At 42.5% G+C, this 13,119-nt stretch overlaps 1 protein-coding gene across 1 annotated transcript; it reads right to left on the reverse strand.

Moving 5' to 3' along the window:
* Nucleotides 1–1,737: 1,737 nt before the first annotated feature.
* LOC141464939 (toll-like receptor 7) lies at nucleotides 1,738–9,793 on the reverse strand. The gene is given in 2 exon segments (XM_074148105.1): nucleotides 1,738–4,878; nucleotides 9,638–9,793. Coding segments are annotated over 2 exon segments (3,297 nt in total).
* Nucleotides 9,794–13,119: the final 3,326 nt, after the last annotated feature.

Here is a 13,119-nt window from a genome sequence, read left to right on the forward strand (position 1 = left end):
GCGCGCTGCTCCTCCCAAAACAGAGATCATCACAGCAAACAGAGAGCACACCTGTGCCACGCACGGACTTTTAGGCTGCCGTTACAAAAGTCCTTGGCTGAAATACTGTCACATGTTCGATGAGGCTGTGCTGTGAACCAGAGCAGGGAACAGGCCCAAGTGTTTATGTTTCTGAGCAGTGTTTCTTCCCTTTTTTCAGGATGTCTCTAAAGTCAGTCAGACCTGTTCCCAGTTCAGATTTTAGTGGTGCCCCAGCAGCTGCTGTGGGAGAGGGACCTGCTTGGGGAACAAGGAGGTGAAGGAGGGCTTGAGGCTGCTCTGGACCACCATAGGATAGCTAAAGAAATGGTGGGATAGATGCTTTCCTTGTATGACTTGGTCTTCCATGGTTTGAACTTTGAGTGACTCTGGTTTGTTCTGGAGAAAGTCTGGGCAGGCTAGTCAGTCACTTTAGCATGTCCTCAGGCCCCAGCCCTGGCTGGACCTGCTAATATCATCCCAGTTGATACACAACAGGTTGTAACACAGGACCTGGGTGGAAACAGGGAAGCCAAGCTCCTAAAGCTGATGGCGCAACACTGGAGAGGAACCCAGAGTCCTCAGGGAGGACCCAGCTCAGACAGCAGCCAAGGAGGCAGGTGAAAGGCAGAGTGAAGAGGTTACTTGGAAATTAGCAGTAAATGCTTCTTAGCTTTTATCATGCCCTTGTTTAACTGACTTTTTCTCAGTTGTTTCCAACTCTTCCAATTTCTCTTTTTAATTTTTATCTTCCTTTCTTTGTCTCTTCCCACTTCCTCTCTGGTTGACTTGATTTTCTCCATCTGCCTTGTGCAACAGCTTCCCTCATTCTGTCCTGCTCTCTCTCCTCGCTCCATGCGCAAGGACTCCCTTTGTCTTGTAGCTCCTTCCAACCCACAGCCTGCGAACCCTTCTAAATTTGTTTCTCACATACCTTCCTATTTTAGCCAATACACATTCTAAAAAGTTTCCTCAGATTTATGAGCTTTTTGATAATGCAACAGCAGGAGAGCTCCCGTACTACACCAAAGCCTCTGACAGCAGTCCCATCCTTTCCCCAGATATTAGGGCTGTTGCCCATGCAGACAGAAGTCGTAAACTCAGCATCTATAAGCCTGAGATGAAAAGACAATCATTCTTACACGTTCCCAACTCATAAAACAATGCATGGGCTTTGCTTTGAGTGTTTTCTGAGGCAAATGTGTTGCCAAACACTTTTCTTGCTTTCCATAAATACACAAAATACAGAAACTAACACTTTCCATTAAAATCACCTTTACTCCAACAGTAATCTGAACAGCAGCAACTTTAGGCACGGCCAAACTCCTCACGGCAGCCTGTGTACTAGAGTAAGCTGGGCAAGTGTCTCACCCACACTTGACCCAACCACAGGAGATGCTGGAGGTCTCCAGCAAACTGAAAGCTGGAAGTGGTGATTCTGTTCTAAACCAAGGACTTCCAGTGGGTAGTGTATCTTCTCTCACTGTGCAGCAATCAATGCTGAGCAAGGAGTGTGTCAGACAAACATCTGTGCCTGCAACAGTTTGTGTTCAATCTTGTCATAGCAAAACAAGTGAACTATCAGCTTGAGGACCAATTGCACATTTCATTTTGGGAACAATGGCACAGTTACATTTATCCTCCACACCTCAACAGTTTCTCCAAAATAAGTTTAGGACCTTTTGCTCACCGGGCATGCTATCAGTGTTTACAGTAGAGCTAAACAGTTTCTTGGAGTAGCTTGTTGTAAGCCAGGGTATTACTGGTAGCTATTGCATTTTTCAGGCACTGCCAGAAGTAGGGCTGAGATCGGGGGTTAGTTGGCCATTCCAGGACAGAATTTCTGCACAGCCTCTTCCTCAGACGGACATACCGAGACTTCTGCAAGACCTTCTCAAGAAATATCAAGATAATGACATCTATTTTTTCATCTAGAAGGCGCTGGTGGGCCATGTAAAATGTTGTCTTGAAGCGGCCGCTTTTGATATACTTGTTGGTCAGCACAAAGATGGTCTTTTTGCTCAGCTGAATGCTCTGGGAAAGGTTGTCAAAGACGGGCTGTCCTGGGAGCCAGTCCCTTTCTTCCAGGCATAGATTGAACTGTCTGGCTTTCTGATCTTCCAGCCTTTCAACCAGTTCTGTCAGCACCCACTCATTCACAGCCGGATCTTTATTGTCATAGGCAATAAAAGCATCGTAGCAAGCATCTGGTAAAGGCAGGCGCCGATAGCCCTTCAACTTGGCAGTGCAGTAATGGTAACTATACCACACATCCCAGAAATAGAGATGGCTCATCACTGTGAACACCATAAAGCCCAGGACAGTTGAAGCTGACAGAGCATACAGGATCAAATAAGAGGTGTCCAGCTCACAGGTATACAGATTCAAGAAAACCACGCTCTTTCCTTTATGCGCCCCTGGGCCTGCACAGGTCACATCTGTTGCCAGAAGAGGAATAGACACTTGAGTCTGGTTGATCCATGAAACAAACCACACGGCATCACAATTGCACTTGAAAGGATTGCCATGCAAAAGCAGCATCCTCAGGTTGTTAATGACGTTTTCAGGGAAGCTAGATTTCTTAATTATTTCAATCTTGTTTGCACTGAGGTCCAAGTATCTTAATTTAAAAGCGCCTCTGAGAAAGTGTTTGGTTAGTCGTTGAATGTGATTGTTTCGGAGCATCAGTTCTTGGAGTGTTGAAGAGCAATTGGACAGTTCTCGAGGAACAGAAGAGAGAAGATTATTGCTGAGGTCCAGAGTTACTAGTTTCTTCAGATACTGGAGTCTGCCCCACTTGAAACTCGTCATCCGATTATTGGTTAAGTTGAGGATTTTGAGTCCTGGAGGCATAGCTTGAAAAACACCGTCAGGCAAAAACCTGAGCGAGTTGAAGGAAATATCCAGTTGTTCCAGGCTGGTCAGATTCTTGAAAAACGACAAGTATTTAGCATTCCCATCCATCCATAAAACATCTAAGCGATTTCCTCTGAATTCTAAAATTTGAAGAGATTGGCTTTCCATTCCTGTGTTAATAGAGGTAGAAATCTCATTCTCGTTCATCATCAGCTTCTTCAGATGGGCCAAGTTTTTCATAAAACTGAGCGTGTGACTAACACCTTCTGCCAAGAAATAGTATTTGTTATTGCTCAGGTCTAGAATTTCTAAAAGCTGTAGCTCTTTGAAAGCAGTTGAGTATAGCAAGTCAATCCTGTTGTCGGAAAAATCCAGATATTTCAATCCAGTCAAGGAAGAGAATTCACTTCCGTTTAAGGTTTGACTTATGGCGTTACCTGACAAGTTGAGGCATCTGAGGGAACCGAGTCCCCGGAAGTCCAAGGGGTTAATGAAAAATATATTGTTTCTGCTTAAATCCAGAGTTTCTCCATATCTCAGGCACTCTTCCTTAACTGAAGATTGGTAGGAAGCAGCCTCTTTGTCTTTGGACCTGCAACTTCGCCCATATACATCATATCTGAAATAATGCATTTCTTGTAATACCTGCCTATTGTATTGCTCTACTGAAATCCGAGGATCAGAGCAAAATCCATAAGAATTGCATTCATCTGAAGAAGGAGAAATTTTATTCACTGAGAGGTCTATGAGTTTAAGAGCAGGGAATTCCTTGAACACTTTCAAGTCAGCTATTTTAATAAAATTAGTCCCAAGATCCACCACAGTTAGATTTCTGAGGTGGAGCAATGGAGCTAGGTTACTTTTCCTCAGTTCTTTAAAGACATAACCCCTGAGCCTCAGGGTTTCCAGGTTAGAGAGGGAGGAAAATGTCTTAGACAGATTCAGGGATGGAGAATACATCTTCAGTTCAAAATTAAAGGACAGATCAAGCTCGACAAGGCTAGGGATAAACCGCAAAAACTGAGCATCTCCTATCTCCTTTAGGAGGAAATTTTGGGAGAGGTCAAGCTCTTTGAGATTCTTGATGTTTTTAAACCAGCTGCTGGGTACGCTCTGAAGAGAGTTGCTGTGAAGTCTCAAAATTCTTAGACTTTTCAAGGAATAAAAAGCCTTTGGATGAATCTCAATTGTGCTCTTGGGGCAGGGAAGACAAGGATATGGGGCATTATAGCAACGTGGGCAATTACCGCTTAGATCAAGAATTTCTAGGTTGTGAAGGGCACTTAAATCCTGTTCTTGAATCTCTTGAATCATGTTGTTGTAAATATACAATTCCTTTAAAGTCGATGGCAAATTGGGTGGAATATGAGTTAAGTTGTTGGACTTGAGGGATAGTATTGTTAATTTTTTCAGCTCCAGAAAGGCTGTTTTTTCAATTTCAAATGAAACATTGCATGGATTACGGTAGTAACAGTTCTGTCCCAGATACAACACTTCTAGGTTTCCTAGCTCCGACAAGTTAGTTCTTTGGATAGAAAAGATGTTGTTTGCTTCCAGGCTCAGCAGACTTAAAGTAGTGGGAAGATGCCGGGGTATTTCCAACAGCTGGTTTGCATCCAGATACAAGGACTTCAGTCTTGTCAGGGCAGAAAAACTGCCGTGCTCAATCTTCAGTCTCCTGGTGCAGACGTTATCTTTGGGTCCCATTCTGACAGGCACACAGTTGCATCTGAAGTCAATCTCCACGAGGTTGTCAAGATGAGCAAAAGATGTTGGATATATATAGGGGATATGGTTAATGCTCAGGGTAAGGTTGGTAGCATTTGCTGGGATCCCTCTAGGGATTTCAATGAGACGGCGATTGGTGCAGTCCACTGTCACAGTACCTTCAGAAGCTTTAACATCACAGGGTAAACTTTTGGGAAACCAAGCTCCCGACAGCAGCATCGGAAATAGGAAGAACAAGAAAAATGGCAAGTCCTTTGACATCTTTGCATGAGGAACCTAAAAATAAGGACAAAGGGCAGTATTAATTTAATGCAATGAGAACATGTCATAGGACATCAGACCAAGTATGAACTGGGTTAGACCAAATATACAGCTAACCTGGAGGCCTGACTCTCGCACTGGATAGAAGTGGATATGCAGGTAGGACTGTAAGTTTGGGGTAGGGATATGTCGATATTTTCTCAAATGATTTAGTTTCTTATCTTTAAGTATTGTAGCAATAATAGAGAGATCACTCCCTAAATAATGAATCATTAAAAATGAATCTACTGAAAAGATGACAAGGCAGGTGATTAAAGGCTGCATCTCTGTGAATATTCTTTATAACGGGAAAAAAGAAGTTTTAAACATCCAGGAGATAGCCATCGGTGGCAACAGAGTGAAAGAGCAAAGTTAAGTTTTTGAAGCATATGAATATGAAACAAATCTATAGTCACTTACAAGCTAGTATAAATTTTCCAAACCACACTGACTAACAGTTGAGTGCCTAATTCAAATTTCAAGTTATCATAAGGGTTCTTAGAATCCTACAATATAATCAAAGAATCATTCAGGTTGGAAAAGACTTTTAGGATCACTGATTCATGCCATTAACTCTGCCAAGTCCATCAATAAAATATGTCCCTAAGCACCATATATACACGTCTTTTAAAAACCTCCAGGAATGGGGACTCAGCCACTTCCCTGGGCAGCCTGTTACAGAGCTTGATGACCATTTAATTGACCTAATACCGAATCTAAACATCCCCTGGTGCAACTTGAGGTCTCTAGTTTCCTCTCATCCTATTACGTGTTGCTTGGGAGAAGAGACCAGCCTCCACCTCACTATGACCTGCTTTCAGTTGTAGAGAGTGTAGAGGTCTCACCTCAGCCTCCTTTTCTCCAGGCTAAAAAACCTCAGTTATCTCAGACGCTCCTCATAAGACTCATTCACTAGATCCTAGTTTTGTTCTTCTTTGGACAGGCTCCAGTACCTCAATGTCCCTCCTGTAGTGAGGGACTCAAAACTGAACACAGTACTCGAGGGGGAATCTCATCAGTGCCGAGCACAGGGGGATGATCACTTCCCTAATCATGCTGGTCACACTATTTCTGATACAAGCCAGGATGCTACTGGCCTTTTTGGCCAACTGGGCACACTGCCAGCTCATAGTCAGCTGGCTGTTGACCAAGGCCCCCAGGTCCTTTTCTGCCAGGTAGCTTCCTAGCCACTCTTCCCCAAGCCTGTAGCACTACATGGGGTTGTTGTGACCCAAGTGCAGGACGTGGCACTTGGCCTTGTTGAACCTCATACCATTGGCCTCGGCACATTGACCCAGCCTGTCCAGATCCCTCTGTAGAGCCTTCCTACCCTCAAGCAGATCAACGCTTCCACCCAACTAGGTGTCATCTGCAAACTTGCTGAGGGTGCACTCAATCCCCTTCTCCAGATCATTGAAAAACATATTAAACAGAACCAGCCCCAGTACTGAGCCCTGGGCAACACCACCTGTGACTGGCCACCAAGTAGATTTAAATCCCTTCACCAAAACTCCTTGGGCTCAGCCATCCAGCCGGTTTTTTATCCAGCAAAGTGTATGCCCATCCAACCCATGAGCAGCCAGTTTCTCCAGGGCAATGCTGTAGAAAACAGTGTCAAAGGCTCTACTAAAGTCCATCCTCAGCCTTTCCCTCATCCAGTAAGTGGGTTACTTTGTCACTGAGGGAAATCAGGTTAGTCAAGCAGGACCTGCCTTTCATAAACCCATGCTGACTGGGAATGATCTCCCGACTGTTCTGGACATGCCACATTATGGCACTTCCCCAGCACCGAGGTCAGTCTGTGACCTTCCCAGATAGCCAGGACCACTGTCAAATGATTGAAAGTGGCTTGGTGAACACTTCTATCAGTTCCCTCAATACACCTGGGTGGATCCCATCCAGCCCCATAGACTTGTGCGTGTCTAAGTGGTGTAGCAGGTTGCCAACCATTTCCCTTTGGATTATGGGTGCTTTTCCCTGGCCTTTGTCATTATGTTTGCCCCCACATCCAACAAAGGATGGAGATTCTCCTTAGCCCTCCTTTTGTTCTTAATGTATATATTGAACCATTTTTATTGTCTTCTATGGCAGTAGCCAAATTAAGTTCTAGCTGAGCTTTGGACCTTCTAATTTTCTCCCGGCATAGCCTCACAAGAGCTTTGTAGTTCTCCCGAGTACCTGCTCCTTCTTCCAAAGGTCATAAACTCTCTTTTTTTTCCTGGGTTCCAGCCAAAGTGCTCTGTTCAGCCAGGCTGCTCATCTTCCCCGGCAGCTCTTCTTTCAGCACATAGGGATGGCCTGCTTATGTGCCTTGAAGATTTCCCTCTTGAAGAATGTCCAGCCTTTCTGGATTCCTTTGCCCTTCAGGACTGCCTCCCGGGGACTCTGTCAACCAGGCCCCTAAACAGGCCAAAGTCTGCCCTCTGGAAGTCCAAGGTCACAGTTTTGCTAACCCCCTTCCTTGCTTCTCTGAGAATTGAAAACTCTCTCATTTCATGATTGTTATGCCCAACCATCACATCACCCACAAGTATTAATCTGTTTGCAAACAACAAGTCCAGCATGGCACCTTCCCTAGTTGGCTCACTCACCAGCTGTGTCAGGATCTTCTATACATTTCAGGAATCTCCTAGACTGGTTCTTCTCCACTGCATTGTATTTCCAGCAGACATCTGGTAAGTTGAAGTCCTCCATGAGAACAAGGGCTAGCGATCGTGAGACTTCTCCCAGTTGCTTATAGAATCTTTCACCTGCCTCTTCATCCTAGTTGGGTGGTCTATAACAGACTCCCACCATGATAGCTACCTTGTTGGCTCCCCCCTGATTTTTATCCATAAACACTTGACCCTTATATCACCATCATCAAGCTCTAGACAGACACACACACACACCTCCCCCCAAAAAATAGGGCTACCCCACTGCCTCTCATTCCTTGCTCGTCCCTTCTGAAGAGTTTATAACCATCCATTTCAGCGCTCCAGTTGTGTGAGCCATCCCACCACATTTCTGTGATTGCAACTATATCACAGTCTTCCAGCTGCACAATGGCTTTCAACTCCTCCTCTTTGTTGCCTTTGCTGCATGCACTGTTACGGATACACTTCGGCTGCGCTGTTGATCCTGCCACCTTTCCTTGGGGAGAAGCCCTAATTGCTATGTTAGAGTTCTCAGAGGCTTCTGTGGTTTCTAACCACCAAGGGAAATAATGATAACTGTTGTGGATCAAACTCCAGCAGCCTGCCTTCCTTTAAAAGAAGGAAGGTAAACCTCTGCTGCTAACTGGGGCTCCAACCACAGACTGGCTGCTCTTGAGGAAAAGTTCATTACAACCAACCTTTCACAATTTGCTAAACCAAATTAAACTCCGCTGCCCAAGCTCTAGAGCAGGACTTGAGCAAAATGAGATTGCAATCTAGATCGCCACAAAATGTCCACGTGAACTCATACTTGGCCACTGCATTCAGGCACTTAATTTTAGGTGCTTACCCAAGTTCCTCATTTCATTGCCATCAAGCCTGGCCTGCACTGACGTTCAAGAGAGTGGGAGAGAAGAGAGAGAGGCCCCTCTGCAGGCGCTGCTCAGCTCGGAACATGGAGGGAGCTCTGCCTGACTACGCGCCAAACAGGGACTAACGCTGCAGGTTCAGGTGACTAAAATTAGGTGCAATGAATCCAAGCCTTAAAAATCTTCATGAAGAAGACTGTAGGTTTCTTAGGAAGTCAAAAAATGCCTTTTGAGGCATTTCACAATGTTCAGATTTTGAACTCTCACATACGGCAGTACTTTTAGGAACCCAAGTGTTGTTGCAGAGCCAGCCCAGCTCCTGCCATCTTTGTGCTTCATTTCTGTGTATATTCTTCTGCTTCCTAATACCCTTTGAAGGCATTTGCCCTCTGTAACTGTGAACTGTTACGTGGTGGTGCTGCGTCTAACTATTTGCATGTGCAACACCTTGTGTCTGTTATAGTACCAGAACAAACGAAAAAGATTGTTTTAGTTAGAAGAAACAAGAAACGCTGACTTGTGCAACGTCTTCGCAATGAGAAACCAGTTTAAACGTGCAGCTGGAGTATGCACGGGCACTGTCCTTTCTCTGGGATCTACGCCTGGCTTTATAAGAAATTCAAAAAGCACTACTCTGCTGATATTAACGAGCACATGCACAAACCCATAAGGATTTAGGGCATTCTTCAAACGTTCAGCAACAACACAGCTAGATGTTTCCGAAGGAAGTTTTTCCCTAGGTGTTCCAAATGTATTTTCAGAGGTGAAAGGGGGAACGTTTAGAGAAAAAAAGAACATCTCAGACGTTATAGTAATTAGAAAAGACATTATTATACTCATTCTGTAGCACAGGAGTACAATTAAATGCTAGCCAGTTAGTATCAGCACAAATAAATGCTTTCCTTTCCTGTCATTATGTATTGCAGCTTCTAACCACAATAGTAAGTTTGAACATTTCCGAAACTGTGCCCCCTGGCACCCGCTCCTCCCGATGCGCTAACAACGGGGGATTTAAAACAAAAATAAAAAAGAGTATTGAAATATTAATTAATTAGTACAATAACAGTCATACTCAATGCACAATTAATGCTGACAAGCTGCTGGAAGACGTGGCCGGAGGAGCCACCAGGCAGAGCACACGCTACGTCCCAAGGAGCAGCATTTAACCCAGAAAACCGATAAAGTCTTGAAAGCCTTCCACAGCAATTGCAGTCAAAGAGACTTAAGAGCAAATTTGAAATGAAAGTTTAACCTACCATTTTCTGTGTGCTTCCAGGTCTGGCAAATTTGTTGCTGGAGGAGACTGTAAATCAGAGCAGAAGACAACAGCATAAAAGAGGTTCCCAGTGGTTCAGCTCAGGTGCAGAGGAGAGTATAACGTGACATAACTCACTCAAGACAACAGCAGTAATCACTACTCTATCACTACTCTTCAGCTGGACTGCAACTTGAGAAATAACGAAATGTGAAACAACTGCTTCAACCCACTTCCTCAAACATTTATACTTAAATTTAAAACAACGGTACCTCATTTACTGCTCCACCCCCCCCCCACCCCCCCCCCCTAAAAATAACCGAGTACAGTTATTTTTTCCCTTTTAAACAAATTCTCACATTACTCATACATTCATGTACTGTTATGACAAAAGTTTTTTCCTTTTGGTCTCCTGTGCTATATTTTTCTCTCTTCTTTGCTACCTTTGAACATGATTTTCTTTTCAAATTGTGTATTTTACCGAGCTGCAGTGTCATGCCATAAAGCACTATAATTAGACTTGCTCCAAGATGAACATCCAAGCCATGAGAAACCTCAAAGGAGGTAAATTGCAAAATACTGACAAGAGAGTGTAAGACCAATCGGCTAGGAGACAAACGCGTTACATAAGGGTGACATTCACTTTAGACAACTAAGATTTGCAGAAGCTTAAGTTCCTTCTTTCCTCCCCGCCCCCCCCTCTTTTTTAGTGTAAGCTGTGTGAACAGACAAACAGAAATTGTTAATTGACATTAGCAATATTTTATATTCTGAAGTCTAGTAATTTTAGTATTTTGGTTCCCTTCCCCAAAGTCCCATTCACTTAATAAATATTTGTCCACAAAGTATTATTATTATTATTATTATTGTTATTATATGTGTTCTTTTCTTCTGCTAATAGCTTCATGAACAGGGACAAATCACTTAAACTGAATGCTTTGTGGAAGAAATGCCTATTAAGTGAATGGGATTTCATGGAAGGGAACCAAAATAAACCAGGAAAAAAATGTATGGTGGTAAGGGCACAGGAAGCAGCATACAAAAAAGTGAAAACTCAATGAGAGAATGCAGAAGGGACCAAGTTAATGATGACATGGGTAGACTAAGCTGGTGACAAGCCAGCATTTCATTGAGCACCATCTGTTGGAGAGTTTCTTACTTAGACGTTTCTTTGCTTAGCAGGACAGACTAGTTCAAGGGTTAGGATATTTATTAAGTGGGGCTTTTTTCATATCTTGTTTCCCTACGTATTTTTCTTTACATTTCAGACAGCAGTTCATAACTTCTCTGAATGTGGCAGAACTGGGGAACTCATTTTGGAAGACTGGAACCTGAAGAATGAGCAGGGAAAGAATTTGCAATCATGCTTTAAAATTCCCTGGTTTTAGTGGCCGAGTCCTACAGACATACACAAAAACCAAGAAGATGTACAGCATCATTGCCATGTCAATCAAGGCCTAGGAAAGGGCTCATTAATTCACTTGAGGTCTAGGTCTATAGTCTATATAGTCTAGAACTATATTGTTCACCTTTGTGCCTCGTTACTAAAAGTACTATAATAAAATACGGTTCCTCTGCTCTTTAGTGGCAACTGGATTTTTCTTTTCATGCAGTATGCACTGAGGTTTTCTTTCTGGGGGTTATTGTAACTAATGCAGACATCTCACTAAAATCCTGCTGTGTTCTGCAAGACCAGAAATGCGTTGAATGGCAAGAGGAAAACCTTCATTGCAAGCACCCTACGCTAGCAAGTCTGCTCTGACTATTTCACAGATTGTATGCCACCAAAAGGGAAAATTAGCTTCCCCTCATTTATAGTTATTCACCTGATTGTAGAGCAAATGTGCTTACTTGTGAAATGAGAGAATGACCCGGCACAAGCTGGATTGTGAAAGCTGGCTGCTTCAAGCACCTAACCACATCCCTGATATATGACACTGGAACGTTGCTTAAACATGAGATGCTTAATGTCCACTCATTTTGGTTGTAAGTAGGTTTTCTAAAGCACAGTATACTGTGCTTTAGAAACACTGTAATTTTTGACAGGTTCTCAGTGTCTTTGGAGATCTTCCTTGCAGCCTGTACCTACAAACTTCGGAAATTTTAATAGCTGCACCGACACTTGGCCTTTTCTTTTCAACTGAGGCAGAGTTTATTTTTTTCATATTAGGAACTCACTGTCACCCAGCCAAGAGCACTTGAGTTTCAATTCCGTGCAGAGTGAAACTGCAACTTTAGCTCATAGAAATGCAGGGCACTTCTTGGCTTTTTTCTTAACCTAAGAAATATGGGAAGCAAAATACAGCAACATTTCCCTTCATAAGATCTAGAGACCATGGAATATGATACTGTCATCTATAATAGGGATTGATATTGCCTTTAAAAAAATCATGCAAGACATTCTTATGGGAGAGGGCTACTACTCAACAGAGGTTATTTTGATCCTAATTTCATGGACAGCAATTGACAGGGAATGATTTCCTTTCTCCCTCTATGTATATATTTACAAATGCAAAAGAACTACTGATTAACAGAAACGTCAGTATACTATCAGAAACCACTGAAGCACCAGAGAACAGTTACATAGGAGCTTGTTAAATACCATTGAGGTTGTTTGTTTACAACAATGTGAGAAATTAAAACTTCAGCTGCTCCTAAAAAGCACTAGCTCAAACTCCCAATGAAACATAATCATTGTGTCCCTTCTGTCAGACCATGAAAAGAAAGAGAAGGATGATCTTATTACAAAGATGTGTACCAGTCTGGTGTGATTAACAATCCATCTTTACATCCAAGACAGCTAGAACATGATTTATGAGCACAGTTTGCATGAGAATCAATGCCTACATTCTTCCCTATTTGACCTGTGCAGGGTATGGTCTCAAAAAAAAAAGTGTATCAAAATAATAAAACCACAAGCAATCTCTTGGCACAAGTAATTGTCAAGTTTTATTTATAATACTTGTGCACAGTAAAGGCAAACAATTCAGCATCTTGTTTCTAACAAAGATCTATAAAGCAACTGAATTGATACCATGCATTAGAAGTATTTGATACCTTCTGCACAGTAATGAGGTCTAAACTGTGGTATAATTATGTGGCCACAGACTTGGGTTAAGAACTCAACTGTGAAGTAATATTTTTAGGACAATAGGTTACATAAACATACATTGTTGTTTTATTTGGTAAAGCAATTTTTAAATGTAAGGTTATTTCCACTGCATTATAAAGTATTTTTGAAAATTAACCTGTAATGAGGAATTCCTCTGAGAGTTGGTGGCTGAATTGAATTCTCATCACAATATTTAATTTGCTGTATTTTTGTATTGATCACTGAAAGTAGTACAGGTGAAATTCTGTATTACTTACCTTAATATAGGAAAAAAACACAGAATAAATAAAGAAAATACTGGAAAAATTTGTAAAGACAAAATAGATTTATTCTCAGAGAAACTGA

This window comes from Numenius arquata, chromosome 1, assembly GCF_964106895.1.
Source record: "Numenius arquata chromosome 1, bNumArq3.hap1.1, whole genome shotgun sequence".
Lineage (NCBI taxonomy): Eukaryota > Metazoa > Chordata > Aves > Charadriiformes > Scolopacidae > Numenius > Numenius arquata.